Genomic DNA, 14,889 nt, shown 5'->3' with positions numbered 1-14,889 from the left:
AGGCTCCCCCCCAGGGGGCCACGAGCAGGTTTCAGGGGGTCCCCCAAGCAGGGCCAACATTAGACTCACTGGGGCCTTTGGCAGAAAGCTGCAGCCCTACCACATGGGGCTGAAGCCCAGGGCCCTGATCCCACCACCCGGGGCTGAAGCTGAAGCTTGAGCAATGTAGCTTCACAGGGGAGAGGGCCTTGTGGCATGAGGCCCTAGGCAGTTGCCCTACTTGCTGCCCCCTAATGCTGGCCCTGACTTTTATATGCAGAAAACCAGTTATTATGCCACAGGTGGGCCATGGAGTCTTCATAGCGTGTGGGAGGGGGCTCAGAAAGAGAAAGGTAGAGAACCCCTGTGCTAGCTATTGACTCTCTTCTTCATGCACTCCATGCGGATACCATGCCAGCTGAGGCCTAGAAATACACATAGGAGGGAAAGAATGCCATTTGGAGGAGAATTTTTGCCTTTCCTTTTAAAGGGCTGACCCTTTTTGTTTTTACCCCTCCCTCACCAACCCTCTTTCCTCCCGCCTCTTAAGGTGAGTAAATTGGAGCGAGTCGAACCAGTCAAGTCCACTATGACCATCACGACGACAGCAACCACCCCAGTGAGCCAGGCGACCCACTTCCAAGCCATCATGGCAGGTTTGGAAGGAGACTTGAAAACAACAGACTCCTGGGATACGTCCTGTTCCTCCACCACACCTGTAATTAGGCCGACGCCCGTCTTCCAAAATGGGAATGGCCCCCCTGTGCCAAAAGACCAGCTCTCGGCAGAGTCTGCAGCTGCGGTGGGGAGTATGCCAGAGACTGCCCTGCCCCGAGTAGGAGAGCAGGGAGCACAGAAACAGTCAGTGGGAGAGGCTGTGGAAGGAGAAGAGAATGTGATGAAGAACCAGCAAGTCCTAGAGCTGGATCCCTCTTGTGCGCAGGCAGCCCCAGCCCCAAGACGGGCTGATTTGGAAAGCATGGAACCCAGTGATAGCCCAGGAACCAAACCAGAGAGCCCGAGGAGGCAGGGTGAGCAGCAGGTTGGATGGTGCAGAATGCAGACTGCTATAGTTCTGGTTATGGGGTTAGGCCACCTGGCTTAGAGCTGTGCATGTGATATCCATATCTTCCATCCAGGCCAGCCCCAGGTGTCTCTTCTGAGCATGCACGGGAGGCCCCTGTGCTTTGGGAGTGGGGTGTTCATTCTGCAGCTCCCCTGCCCAATGGTGCCCCAAGCTCCCTGTGATACTCCTGGGAAGGTGAGTGTGCTCTCTGGCTCCCCTGGTGGCAAGCACTCTAATTCATCTCCTCTTCACCAGCTTTGCAAGCTCCAGAGCAACATGCACCTCCAACTTCCCTCTTTCAGTTGGCAACCCCCCTCCTGCATCCCAAATACCAGTCCCCTCCCTTATCCCTCAAATATGCCATGTCTGTTGCCTAAGTCGTCCTGGCCTATGCACCTCACTTTGTGCAAGTCCAGCAGGTCTCTGGGTTGCCCTGTCTTCTCTTCCCTTTTGTGGCTGACACTAGCTATGCAGAATTCTTGCTCAGCTGTGTGCCTTGCTGTTCGTCCTTTGACATATTCAAGGATATTGGGTTTCTAGCATTTAAGTGACACTGAGCCACAGCTTGCTTCTTCTGTGGGATGAATCCAGAGCTACATCAACTGAGATTTAATGGAGCTACTTGGCTTTCCCCCAGCATAGCAAGGCAAAAATCAAATACGTTGGCATAGGTACAGCAGCTTGGTTTATTGCAAACCCCTCAGAGTAACCCTAACAACCAGGGAGAGTTGTTGGACTTATTTCCTTGCTACTGAACTTGGAGGGTGAAAATAGATGCATCAGTTTCCCTTTTTGCCTTATAGTTGGCTTCACATCTAGGTTCTCCTGTACTAGCGCTATTCTGTGTCCTGCAGTCTTTGCAACACCATGTTGGTCTAGCTGAAGTGTCTGTTTCAAAGGGAATTTTAAAGTCTTTGGGGGGAAACAGTCTTGGGCTTCTGTAAGAGACTGATGGATTGGGGAAAATGCTGGTCTCACTGTATGTCTGTCTGTGTTTGAGGCTCCACCAAGAGAAGCCCTCACCTGGGTCCCAGCGACATTTACTTGGAGGACCTCACCAATCTGGACGAGGAGCAGGTGGCCCTTTATTTCCCCAAAAGGTATGGCCTTTGGCTGGCTGGTTTCAGAGAAGGGTCTGGCCACCTGCTTTGGCCCAAGAGGGATTTTGATTCCTTGCAGCCAGAAAAGCTTGTTCTAGTAACTGACTTGGAGGGAGTGAACACTGAAACAATGTGTTGGAGGTAACTGATCCAGATAAACTTACTGCGGTCCTAGATACACTGAGCACAGTTCTGTGCTGTAATATAGATGGGACTGGAGAGCGTTTTTAATGGTCTTTCTAAGTATAATTGATCTCAAGGCAGTCTAGCTTCTACTTTATGCCAGAACTGCACTCATACTACAACATGCATACAGTGTGTGCTGTTCACTAACCCAACCCCTCTTTTTCTGAGGTTTGCCTTAATTTTTAAGGATCTCTTATTTTAAGACTGGTCTGTACTTGCAGACTTACACCTTAGGCCCAAGTTTTTTCCTGAGAGGGCTGCTTGGGACTTCTCCCAGCAGAAGATCCTGCTCACTTGTGTTCAGCTGTGGAGACCACCCCTGGTCCCCTAGCCTGGCTGCCAGGGAGAGTCAGCAGAACAGCTCTGCATGGAGTTCCTTCCAACTGCAGCAGGCCATTGAACTCCTGTTGCCTGTTCATATGAATGAAACCTGGTCTCTCAAGTTTGGTTCAGAAATGCACTTCTGGAGGGGAGGAGTGAAACCTGGTCTCACTTGGGTGGCCAGGGTGTATCTGACTTGGTGACTCATGCAGCATTGTCACTGTTTCTTCTGTTGTTGACAGTGATATGGAACCGGGTTCAAAGCCCTCGACTGATCCCAGCAGCCCCGGCCATACCCAGCTGCTGGCTGGTCCTACAGCCGATGGAGGCACCGATAACTTATCTGACCCCGCTCATGACCTGATGCATCCCATCGCGCTGTCCCTTTGTGGGGGTCTCGGGGACAGCAGACAGATCTTGCACCGTAGGTCCAAGGGGAGGGATGAACCTGCTATTAATTTTCAGAGCACACCACTGGGGGTGTTGCCCTTCTCCATGAGCAGAGCTTATTGTGCTGGAACAGCAGCTGGCTCTGCTACAACCAACCCTGCTCCTATTCCCATTCTCCCCTCCTTAGCAGGAACAGTATGTAGCTGTCTAAGAGGAGGTACAGTACAGATAGGGAGCGGATCAGCTGCTGGGCCATGGAAGAGGGGGGGAGTCTGCAGGACCCCTTCAAGTGAATAAGGAGAAGTGGTGCACAACACAGATGTCTGACGGCTTCCAATGAGGAGGTCTAGGCCTCCTATCTTAACAGCAATTAAAAAGCTGCTTATGTCCCCCTCTGGTTCACATAACCTTAATATTCTAGTGAGGGACTGCTCAAGTGCTGGCTTGCTGGTATTTCATCTCTCCCCATTCTCTTGTTTCTGCTAGACAAGTTTGTGGAGCACATCATCTCTTACCAGGAGTTTGCTGAGAACCCAGAAGTCCTCGATGACCCAAACCTTGTGATACAGATCCACAAGAAGTGAGTAGTCTGCTCTTCTGGCTTGGCTTCTCCTGGCGCTGGTGACTTTTTTAATATATATTCCCCTTGTGCCAAAGAAACCTCTCTGCAAGCATCCACAACTGATGTCCATGGCTGCTATTTGTATTGTAATACTGTCTAGGCTGGGATATGTGGTGCTTGCTGCCTGCTCTGTGGGACGTAGACCCAAAACCATGGCCTAGCAATTGAGAGGTTCAAAATGGTGGGGAAACCCTCTGCAGCCAGCATGATCTGAAAATGGCTCTTTGCTGTCCTTGCACCAAATATATACTTGTTCCCTTTCCAGGATATGCTCTGTACTTTGCTTCTGCTTCTGTCCTCTCAACTTGGAAATGGCTCGTGGCTTCCCCTTCACAACTAAGTGCTCTGTTGGCATCTTGCAATTCAGCCAGGATGCCCTGGTCACGAGCCACACAACACATGCTACAGCTGGCATGGCTTCATCTTTTTATCCCTGTTTCATTCCTTCCCTGAGGCAGCTGCCACATCTCCCTACTCTCTTCTGCTTGCCTTTACTGACTGGCCTGTTACCGAAGTCCAGTTCTGGTGCATGTGCTTAAAGGGTAGCCAGGTCTCTCCTTCAGCCTCCTCACAGAACCCAGAATGCCCATAGTGCTGCTACTTCACTTGCTGTGTTTTTTCCCTTCCCAGGCAGCCTCCCCATGTCTTGCCACCACCTTCCTGAGGCTTTAGCCCTTCACGTGCAATTGCCTTCCTCTACGTCTTGTGTCTTACAGGTACTATAACTGGGCAGTGGCTGCTCCCATGATCCTCTCCTTGCAGGCATTCCAGAAGAACGTTCCCAAGGTAAATGGCAGAAACACTACGTTCCTCTGACCCTGCAGAGTCCCTTCCCCTTAGGGGAATTGTATTCCTGTGCTAATAGTATTTATCACCCAAGGGTCCCAGGTGCTCTGCCAAGCCTCACAACCTCACTGTGTAGGGAGCAGCTGTAAATGCCCATATGCTATACAGATGGGGGTTGGGGAAAGACTGAGGCAGAGAGAGGCTAAATAAATGTGGGGCAAAGTCAGGGGTGGGAGCCAAGAGCCTTGACTCCCAGTCCCCTCCTTCCCTGACCGCAAAAGTGCATCAACCATCCCTCACTCAAACACACAAAGCGCAGATTTGCGCTTTGGTGTAGAAGTGTCCATGCCTACGTGCCACTCTGAGTGCCCAAACATGGCAGTTGAGAAATGGTGCTTTCCCTTGCCCCCTCGACAAGAGGCCAGTTTGGTGATGTCCACCTGGGGACAGGGCTGAGCTAGACACCCCTGACCTCTGGAAGAATTCAGTCTGCTCTGGCCTTTTGTCAGTTGGCCTCAGCTTCCCATAGAGATGGGTTGTGTTGATGAGGATGGGTTGGGGAGGAAGCTGAACTGAGGTAGATGCTGTGAATTTTCCCCTCAGCCCATGTTCAGCGCTTGGGCTGTTGCCATCCTGAGGTAACTGAGCAACTATGCCCTGTGAATGTTCTCCAGTCTAGGGCTCTCTTGGGCTCAGACAGGACTTGCTGTGCAGCAGGAGTTGTCCCTCTCAAACTCTCCCATCTTCACAGAGCACCATTGACCGGCTGGTGAAGGAGAAAATGCCCAAGAAGAGCGGCAGGTGGTGGTTTTCCTGGCGGAGGAGAGACTTGACTGCTGAGGAGGTACATGTGCAGTGGCTGTGACTGAGCAGAGACTGAGTAACTTCTTCCTCCCTCTGCGTTCTCCTGCCCCAGCCAAACCCAACTACAACAAGGCCTTGTAGCTAAGCTGAGGTGGAGACTGGAGGCAGGAACATCTGAAAATAGGGGTCATGTGTCCTTGGCCACTGCGTGGCATCCTCAGAACCCCAATGACGCTGGAAGTTAGTGGCTGCAGTGCATCTGGTGAAGATACATTCTACGCTGAGGGGAGCGATCTCTCCTGTCTGCATAATAAATCCACCTCCATGAGAGGCAGTAGCTATGTTGGCAGGAAAAGCTCTCCTGCAGACACAGCGCAGTCTACACCAGCACATAGGTTGGAGTCACTTACGTCGCTCAAAGGGGTGACTTATTCACACCCCTACGTGACGCCAAAGTAAGTGGCGCTATAGACCTGGCCCTCGTGCCTGAGCTGTTAGTGTGGCACAAACTGCTGTAAGAGCATGAACCCTGGAGCTGGGTGGCGTGCCTAGAATTACTCCCACAAATTTGCAGTTAACAAAACTAAAAGGAAATGTGCATGGGGGGGGGGCAGAAAAGGGGCTCTGCAATAGCAGGTGAAGACCACAAGGTATTGGACTGAAATCAAGGTACACACTGGCTCCTTAGGGTAGGAAAGGTAGCCCTTATGGGGGCGTGGGTCTTCATTCTTCCCCTCCCCAACTTGTGTGCCAGAGCTGGGGTTGGGTAAGACTTCCCCCACCCCACTAGGTGCTGGTGGATTTTGTTGTGAGCCTCTTTCTTTCCCCTCATGGTGAAGAGCTATCTGTACCGTTCTGAAAGCCAGCCAAGCAGGTAGCCTTTACTCCTGGCCTTTGAGCTCCCAACAGGAATCTGTCTAAAGGAGCTAATGGTAGAAATGCCTGTGTCCACAGCATGAACCCAGCGCAGGAGAACTGGAGCAGGGCTCTACCCCACAGCGGTAAGCAGTCCTCTCATGCTAGTTATCGGTCTATGGTGGATACTGGACTGGCTCTCTAGTCGGCCCTGTAGTCTCAGCCTATCTTCTCCCTCCTTTTATTAAGTGAATTCCTCTTCCTGATGGCTACCCCTGTGTGTGGGAGTGGTGGGGTCCCCTTCATAGCCTTGAGAGGGAAGAGGGCTGAGGGGTGGGTAATGTTGGGGCATTCAGCTCACCATTATATCCTGACCCCATACACCTGAAGCTCTGGAGACTCCAGGCCCTATGACAACCCCAGTCAAAGGCCCCGCCTCCCCCCCACTTCACGATTCCGGCCCATCTACCTGAGCAAGGCTCATCATTCTCCTTTTAGAGCCCAGTCATACTTCTCTCCACAGCCTGGTCTCACTCTCTCCGGTACATGGGATTGGGTTTTTCTGTGTGCTAGTAGCTGTGGCTTGAGCCAGGGCTCCTGTTGCTGCTGCAGTGAAACAGCCTTGTTTCTGTCTCTTTCCATGTGGGTGTAGGAGGAAGATGGATCCTTCATCTAGTGACGAATCCATATCCCCGGTGTCGAGACCTGATGCCACTGTGCAGAAATTTCTGCCCACCTACAAGAAATCCCTGAGGCTCTCTTCAGATCAGATTGTATGTGTGTGTTCCCCGCTATCAAGGCTGAAGGGGAGGAGATGGCCCTTCAAATAGGGCTGCCACTACCTAGGAGCATGCTAACGGGATGATCTACAGCGGGGCCCAGATATTAATGCTCCTAAAGGGCTTTAAACATCTTGGTCTAGGCCTAAGATCACCTCAGATCTTGCTAGCTTGAGCAGGGTCAGGTATGGCCACTAGTTGGTTGGGAGACCTTCAAGGAAAATGTAAGTGGAATCCGTTGGTGGGTCCCCTTCCCTCTGGGTCAGCACAGAATCAATGCTCCCTTAGAGTGGTTGGGGGCTCTGGGCTGCAGAAGTATCTCTTGGCTGAGATGTGAAAAAGAGGGTCCTGATCACTGGTGGGTAGAAAGATCCCACAAGGGTGTCTAGACCAAAATCCAACCCTAGTAGTTAGTCTTCATGCCTGAAATTCCCCTGTGGCTTCAACTGGATACAGTTCTCTTCCTGCAAAACCTGCTGTGTATACCGCAGCTTAATGTGTGCTGTTAAACGGCTACTACAGTCTGCCCCCTCAACAGCTGCCTTTCAGAGAGGTTTGACAGGGGGTGTAAAATCGCACAGAACTTCTCCTCCAACTGAATTGTGTTGGGTGGAATACGTGTTCACACAGGTAGTATCGTGTAGGATCCTCTGTGGGGAGAGGTGCTGCGGGAATATCAATGCATTTTCTCCCCTCTCGCTATAGAAGAGACTGAACCTGCAGGATGGCCCCAATGAGGTGGTGTTCAGTGTGACCACTCAGTACCAGGGCACGTGTCGCTGTGAGGCCACCATCTACCTGTGGAATTGGGATGACAAGGTGGTGATCTCCGATATCGATGGGACAATCACCAAGTAAGGGGCCCTGCTCTGTGTTGTCTGCAGGGAGAGCACATGTCATTAAATGCCTTGTGTACATGGCCATGTACACCTGTCCCAGAGGTACCTTAAGCCTACCAATGCCTGGAGGTCTGTTGTCAAACCAGCTGGGAATCACTTAACTTTAAGGGTGTATTTTAACCCTTTCTTCTCCTTCTAGGTCTGATGCTTTGGGTCACATTTTGCCACAGCTGGGAAAAGACTGGACCCACCAGGGCATTGCCAAACTCTACCATAAAATCCACCTGTAGGTATTGAATAAGTTAAAGCTTTAGTCAGGTACCTGGTAGGGGCCTTGCCCAGATGGTCTGAGATGTGGGACTCCAGGATCAGGGTCCTCATATGGGGAAGAGGCCCATCCTGTATTTAGTTTCTGTCTCTTTCTATGTGGTTCTGTTAAACCTTTTGTCTTCCCCCAGTGCTGCTAGGGGGCAACAAGGAAATGACCAAAGAGGGTGATGGCTCTATCAGTGTGTTTGAACATGGTCAGCTGAGCTGTCTGGGTCACTGATATGCCAAGCAGCGATGCTGATCCTTTCTGGGAAGGAGAAGCTGCTTTCTGTTTTTCCAAAACATGCCTTCCAGGGGACTCCATCTCCTGTTTTGGAATTCCTCAGTCAGACCATAAATAAGCCTCGCTTGCTTGGGTAGATATCCAAGGAGTTCTCTGGAAATCGTAGGAATTGGCAAGCCAATTCAGAGCAATGGCCCCTTGGCTCAATATCCTGTCTCTGACAGTGGCCAAACCCAGCTGGTCCTGGGGAAGAAACCTTGTAGGAGGCAGTTAAGGGATCACCAGCTGATGAAAGGACCAGGGATGAAAGCTTCCTCTTAATCTCCATAGCTAGAAGACCATATAACTGTTCATGGAGGTCTGCAAAGCTACAGTATGCTCTACAACCTGCTTAGTATGGACCTTGCCTCATGGAGCTGAGAGGCTAACTGGGCCAAATGCAGGCCTACGACAGAGGCCTTGCTGAGGAAGATGGTGGGGGAAGGCTTCCTGGAAGAAGAGATTTTGAAGGAGGATTTGGTAGATGGTTGGGAGGCTCAGAAAACATGCTGTGACTTGAGCTGCCTCCTAAGGGGCATTGTGAAAGGACAGCTAGGTAAATGTAGGGGACTGGCTAGCAGATGTGTGATGCTGTCTAGAAGGTCAGTCATCAAATGACTTCGGTGATTTCCACATGTAAAGGGGAGCAATTGGCTCTAAGGCTTCCCTCACCTGTGTTCACCTGAACTGGTAAGTAGCAGGTCTCTTGAGTTGGGACTGCAAAGGCAACTGTGTTTAAAATGACCTGGAAAATGTTTGTTTGGCTTTAACTAAGTTAAACCTGGTTTAAGATTGTCTTGTGCATCCTGTCAAACACCACAGAGCTCCTGTCACGTTACATCCCAGTGGTGCACCTTTGGGGGTGGTTTTTCAATTGGCCAGACTATTCTGATGCTGGTATTTCCTTGTGATCTCTGAGCCACCACTGCGGGGTGCTGTGTACCTGTTGTTGGGTGTACTTGAAGCTGCAATGAGCCTGGCTGACTTGAGACTATTTCCTCTATTGGTGATCAAGGCACAAAGAGGAAACCGTCTCCCACTCCATGTCTGGAAGGGGTGAGCCCCACTTCACTTGCACACAAGGAGCTGCTGGGATAGGTGAATAACTGAGCCATAGAGGCGGGGAGTTTGCACCCTGCCACTCTTGCCTTTATACCCAGTCTGCTGAATAAACGAAATCAACAGACACGTGAATCTCCTGGTTGGCCTCCCCTGCCTGCAGCTCCCCTCTTGAATCAGCTGCACTCATGTGCTAAGCTGGGGAGAAACTCCTGGAAGTCGACTAAAACTCCCCTGCACTAAGTTAATATTTACATAACTCCAAAGCAATAACTAGGTATCCGTGTGCAGCCAGCTGAGTGGGCTCTTCAAGAGCATGTGCCAAGCTCTGGTTGATGTGCTGGGGGTGGCGGGAAGCTCACTGAATACTGTTAAGTCTGGTTAGAGCAGTAGGTAGCCACTGGGCACCCTGATGTGCTCCCGTTTTCCCACTGCTGAGTGTTACATCTGGCTTTGCCTTCCCATGCTCTAGCTAGCAGAGGTGCCAAAGGATGATGGGAGGCTGTTCTCCGTGCCTGGGTGGTGCCAGGAAATCACCTGGAAGCCTTCTGGGTTGGCGTGCAGCACCTGTGTTTGGTGAGAGGCTGAGGGCTCTGGGGTGAGTCCATGTCGAGCCACCTCCTGCAGATCTGCCAGAGCACCTCCTGGACCTGAGCTGGCAGAGAGGAGAACCTGCTGCCTGTGTGGCTGCTCTTGGGATGAACCCACTAATCTCTTCCTATGGAGCCTGGACCCAAGAGCCCTATGTTGAGTGGACAGAGCACCCGAGCCCATGGAGAGCAGCATTGCCAGATGTAATCAGTGGTCCCTTGTGCATGCGGTGGTGGTGGCTATGCATGCCTGTTGTGGGGTGCAGGGAGCAGGAATTGGGGTTGTTCAGTCTCCAAACCCAGCATGTAGGTCCCACCTCCTTGTGGCAGTGGCGAGGGACATAATGAAGCTGTAGCTTGCTCAGAGACAAGCCTCTGCCCAGTCCTACCTTCTCTGTTCTAGGAATGGCTACAAGTTCCTCTACTGCTCATCCAGGGCCATTGGCATGGCACACATCACCAAAGGATACCTGAAATGGGTCAAAGACCAGGGCTGTGCCCTCCCCAAGGGGCCCATCCTGCTGGCCCCAAGCAGCCTCTTCTCAGCCTTTCACAGGTAGCTCTTCCCTGCCATGTTCTGTTGCCCCCTGGGACAGCTACGCTTGGGTTGGCACCCATGTGACTTTATTTTGGTGGCTCCTCCTTGGCCTTCATTCTGTGGAAAGGCTGGCTCCCCCAGGAGCTGAGGGGGCACCAGCAGCCCCTCAGTGATGGGAGCAGTGTGAGAGCTCAGGTAGAAGCCCTCATGGGCAGGTGCCAGGAACCATGCAAGCCTCTCTGCTGCATGACGAAGGTCTCAAAGTCTTTGAAACTCCCAGCGAAACATCTCCCTGGGGGTGTTCAGCCTGTCTCTCTGCTTTAATATCCTCTGCACACACATGCTCTCCCTGCCACCCTGTGTAATGGGACTTGGATGCTGTAATCCACCCATCTCCATTGTACCTGAGCCCAAACGTGCATTTCACTGCAAGTGTAGCCCTATCCCTGCACAAACAGGCTTTACCCTCATCAGAGGGGCCTGTTGCCTGGGGTTGGGTCTCTTAGCCACTCCTCTCAGGATGCTGGTAATGGCTTTAATGCCAAGCAACTCATTAAAGTCTGCAGCATGGTCCTGGCTTTAGAAAGCATCTGGCTCCTCTAGTCTTGCCCCCAGTGGTGTTTGGCACTGTGCTGCTAAGCAGAAGTGTGCCTTGTTCTGGGACTTCCCCTTCCCCTGTAATAGGAAGGGTGCGGTGCCCACCTTGCCTCTCCAGCTGTACTTGCTTTGGTTGGCTGATGGCAGTCTCCCCCGGGGGAGGGAGGATGGTGAGTGGGGGTTGGGATCCTTCATGTCTCTATCACCTGTGTAGTCACAGCCTTCCAGATAAGGTAGGGGGAGCGGTAGGATGGTAGGATAGGCCAATTGCTGCCCCTTGACTCTTTGCCTGGGGGATCCTGGAATAAGGGAGTGCAATGAAGTCCTGGCTGTCCTAGGTCCTGGACCAGCCTGGCCCTATGACTCCTGACCTGACCTCCCACCCCTCATGTTGCAGGGAGGTGATAGAGAAGAAGCCAGAGATATTCAAAATCGCCTGCTTGACAGACATCCGGAACTTGTTTGGCTCCATGGGGCAGCCCTTCCATGCCGCCTTTGGGAACAGGATCCATGTGAGTTCCATCCTCCGTGCTGGGAGGAAGGGGGGGCAATCCTGAGGGTGGGGGGGCAGTGTTTCCTTGGCTCTAACTGGTCTGGTTGGTCTTTCTTGGGCAGGATGTCGATGCTTACAAGCAAGTGGGGTTGTCAGCATCTCATATATTCACGGTGAACCCAAAGGGGGAACTGATCCGGGAGCTCACCAAGAGCCAGAAATCCACGTAAGCCTACTTGCCTACTGTACTGTCTCTATACCATGGGCTGCACCTACCACCACCTTCCCCTCCCTCCTTGGCAATCCGGGCTGCTCCTGACCCTCTCTTCCACCCCCTGCCCCCCAGCTCTTCCTAGCCTAGCCTGGACTGTGGGGAAGCTACTGCAGTCTGGCTCCTACATGGCACATATGAAGAAGCTCATACCGATAACATTCTGTGGCAGGTTGCAGGGGCCCTACCTGATCCCTGATGAATGAGGAGTTAATGCCAGCTCTGTGTTCCTCTCCTCTTGCACAGGGGAAGGGTTAGAGGGGTAGCCGCTTGAGGCCGGGGAGGAGAGAAATGCCTTGGAGAAGGTTGGGCTCCACAGTTGGCATCCTAGGAGTGGGTTGAACCCCAGTCTCTTCTTTGCCTGTGTCTAAAAACATGGCTTCTTTCCTTCCTTCCTGTACATGGCTTTCCCTAGGGCAAAGGCCCTTCTGTCTTCAGCTGCCTCCTGTAGAATTAGTCCACCAGATTTCCTATCGGCACTGGCGCTGTTGTGGTAGCAAGGTTGGTGGGGTGGGTGGGCGGGCCACACTGCCTGCCAGTGAGCAAGAACCTGTGCAGCATACATGGCATGAGAAGCTAGTGCACTCCATGTCTGAATGGGCCTAGTCGCAATGCACTGTTGGCCGTGGAGTAGAGTGTGTGCCTTGAACACCTTTTGGTGGCTCATGTGCCTGGATGAGGGCTGAGAAGGAGAAACGTGGTCTCGTAATCCTGTATGTTTATCCTTTTCCTCGTAGGTACGAACGGCTGACTGAGCTGGTGGAGCTAATCTTCCCCCCGCTAGGCCAGGGTGTTAATGTTGCCTTGCTGTGGCCAGAGTACAGTCAGTTCTCCTACTGGAGGGCTCCGCTGCCGCTCATTGACATAGAAGATCTTGCCTGACTCACCGGAGAACGGAGACCTGGTGGGGATGGACAACCTGCCAGGCCTCGATACAGCAGCCACTGCCGCCTCCTGCCTATTCTGCTGCTGCTGCTAGGGAGTTTCATTTAATAAACCCGGACACCTTCTGGACTGTGAACCCCTCTCCAAGGGGCAGTGGTGGGGTTAATCCAGTTTTTGACTTAAAGCTTGTTTGTTCAGTAGAAATTGGATGTGTGTTTTCCTATATACCAGATACATGTTTGAGGTTCTTATAGGTTTGAAATGGCTTGTTGGTTTTAGGGATGGTGGGTGGATCCCCTTGGGGTTGATCTACTGGTGGGTCTTCACTGTGGCTGCTGCTATTTACAATTTTACTGATGGCCCCAGACTGTCTTAATGGCTACCTACCATGTAGCTTTTTTGAGGGGAGGGTCCCCCATCCTAATCTACTCAACAACCAGTGAGAGTTCAGAGCTTGGATCAGCTGAGATGCAGTTTAATTGCTCAATAATGTTGTGTTAGGAGGCTGAAGACTGTCAGGATTAAAGTAGTTGGTCACTAATAGCATTAATACATAGTGCCTTAAAGCCCTGCGTGTCTGTCTCATTCTATAGCTTCTGCTACTGGCTTGTTTTGTGTATCACTCCTGAGCACAGGTGCCACTGAATTGGTAGTAAAATTTTTAGCTCACCAGGAAGTTTGAGCTTACCTAGGGCTTCAGCCAGGAAGCTGAAAACTGGTAAAGAGGTCTCTTCCTGGTTCTCTGACAGGGCCCAGCTATGTCGCCTTTGTAAGACCTTCGAAAATCCCCCATCAACATCTTTAGGTGCTTCAGTATCTCTTGAAAACCTGGCCCTTGGCCTCTGTGGCAGTTTGTCCTCAGTGTACAGCTGTGGAATGATGCTGGCCGTCCCTCCCAAAGGGGTTGAGGTTCCATTTAAAGTGCTGCTGATTTTATTCAATGAAATGAGCTATGGGCTTGTTCAACAGGTATGTTGTTCTTGGCCCTTGTGATGTCACTAATGGGAGAAAGGGTCTTCGGGGATTTGCATCCACAGCCTGCTGGATTTGATGAGGCCACTTACTGGTGCTCCCACTCCTCCTCTATGACCTTGTGCTTCTGTGGGAGGATCTCAAAGTGCTTTTCACAATGGAGCCTTCCCAGCACGACTCCTGTTTAACCGAGAGGGAAATTGAGGCAGAAGATGTGACTTGCTTAAGGCCAGCTCGTGAGTTGTTGGCAGAGGTGAGAGTAGAACCCAGGAGTTCTGACCTGTGGCCATACTGCAGCCTACTTCAGAAATGTCCTGACCTCACATGTAGGTTGTGGGAAGATGGAAGCTCTCTAACCTCAGCCAAAAAGGTGCATTGGGCACTGTCAGGCTTTCTTCACCCTCTTTCCAACTGTGGCTCACCTGAGGGATGGCTCTCTTCAAAGGGAGCCTCCTGTCTTACTCGTAGAGAGCAAGCGTGGCTTGTTCTAGGTGCCTTTGTCTAGTCTACGTGGAAGGAGCTTGACCTCCAAATGGGTTTCAAATCCCCCATTGGCTCTTATCCCTATAACTCTAGGGCGGGAAGCTTATGCTGTTTTGCAGCTTTCCACTGTAGGTGCCAGGTGAGACCATGTATTTAATGCCCTGCCTTTGCCCCACTGCAGAACTCAATCCTAGTGCAGCTAGCAGCTAAGCACAAAGTAGGTGCCCTCGTGTCCGTTTAGATCTTACTGTAGACAAAGCCTATTTAAAAAACAAGCAAGCCAGGTTCTTGTGAGCCTTGTGGTCCCTAGAGAGCAGTCACAGCATCAGAACTCAGGTCTTAAAGCCAGAATTTTCACAGGGCTCAGTGCCTACCCTTGCATCCAGACTTTCCAGAAAGCTCAGGCCCAGTGTGCTCAGCACTCTACAAAATATTCATAATTAGTGTCACAAGGGAGACCTGGCTGAAGTTACTTTAAAAGTCAGTCCCTTATGAGCTTCCCTCTCCCCACCCCCACTTCCAAGCTGAAAGCTGCTCTCGCATACACCTAATTATGAAATAAATAGAAACAAGAGAATACCAAATACTGCAGGCTCCTGTGAGCAAAAACCTCTTTCTAAAGCACATTCTACATGTAACAATTGCTACAGCAATTTTACTAGCATGGACTGAACAAGGCTGC

The 14,889-nt window shown here is 51.5% G+C and overlaps 1 protein-coding gene across 9 annotated transcripts in view; it reads left to right on the top strand.

Moving 5' to 3' along the window:
• LPIN3 (lipin 3) overlaps positions 1-13,318 on the top strand; it is a 50,320-nt gene extending 37,002 nt beyond the window's left edge. For 8 of the 9 annotated variants that reach the window (XM_075118801.1, XM_048819408.2, XM_048819407.2 and 5 more), the window contains 14 exons: positions 530-1,010; positions 2,046-2,145; positions 2,895-3,076; positions 3,529-3,622; positions 4,381-4,450; positions 5,202-5,294; positions 6,209-6,255; positions 6,762-6,882; positions 7,594-7,742; positions 7,927-8,013; positions 10,372-10,524; positions 11,501-11,615; positions 11,719-11,822; positions 12,605-13,318. In XM_075118801.1, coding sequence (XP_074974902.1) covers positions 530-1,010; positions 2,046-2,145; positions 2,895-3,076; positions 3,529-3,622; positions 4,381-4,450; positions 5,202-5,294; positions 6,209-6,255; positions 6,762-6,882; positions 7,594-7,742; positions 7,927-8,013; positions 10,372-10,524; positions 11,501-11,615; positions 11,719-11,822; positions 12,605-12,749 — 1,941 coding nt within the window. In that variant the 3' untranslated portion in view covers positions 12,750-13,318. The remainder of the gene's footprint in view (positions 1-529; positions 1,011-2,045; positions 2,146-2,894; positions 3,077-3,528; positions 3,623-4,380; positions 4,451-5,201; positions 5,295-6,208; positions 6,256-6,761; positions 6,883-7,593; positions 7,743-7,926; positions 8,014-10,371; positions 10,525-11,500; positions 11,616-11,718; positions 11,823-12,604) is intronic. The other variant, XM_048819410.2, reaches the window with a different exon arrangement.
• The last annotated feature ends 1,571 nt before the right edge of the window (positions 13,319-14,889 follow it).

The sequence above is a fragment of the Caretta caretta genome, chromosome 13 (genome assembly GCF_965140235.1).
Source record: "Caretta caretta isolate rCarCar2 chromosome 13, rCarCar1.hap1, whole genome shotgun sequence".
NCBI lineage: Eukaryota > Metazoa > Chordata > Testudines > Cheloniidae > Caretta > Caretta caretta.
This window is presented reverse-complemented; position numbering and strand designations above follow the sequence as displayed.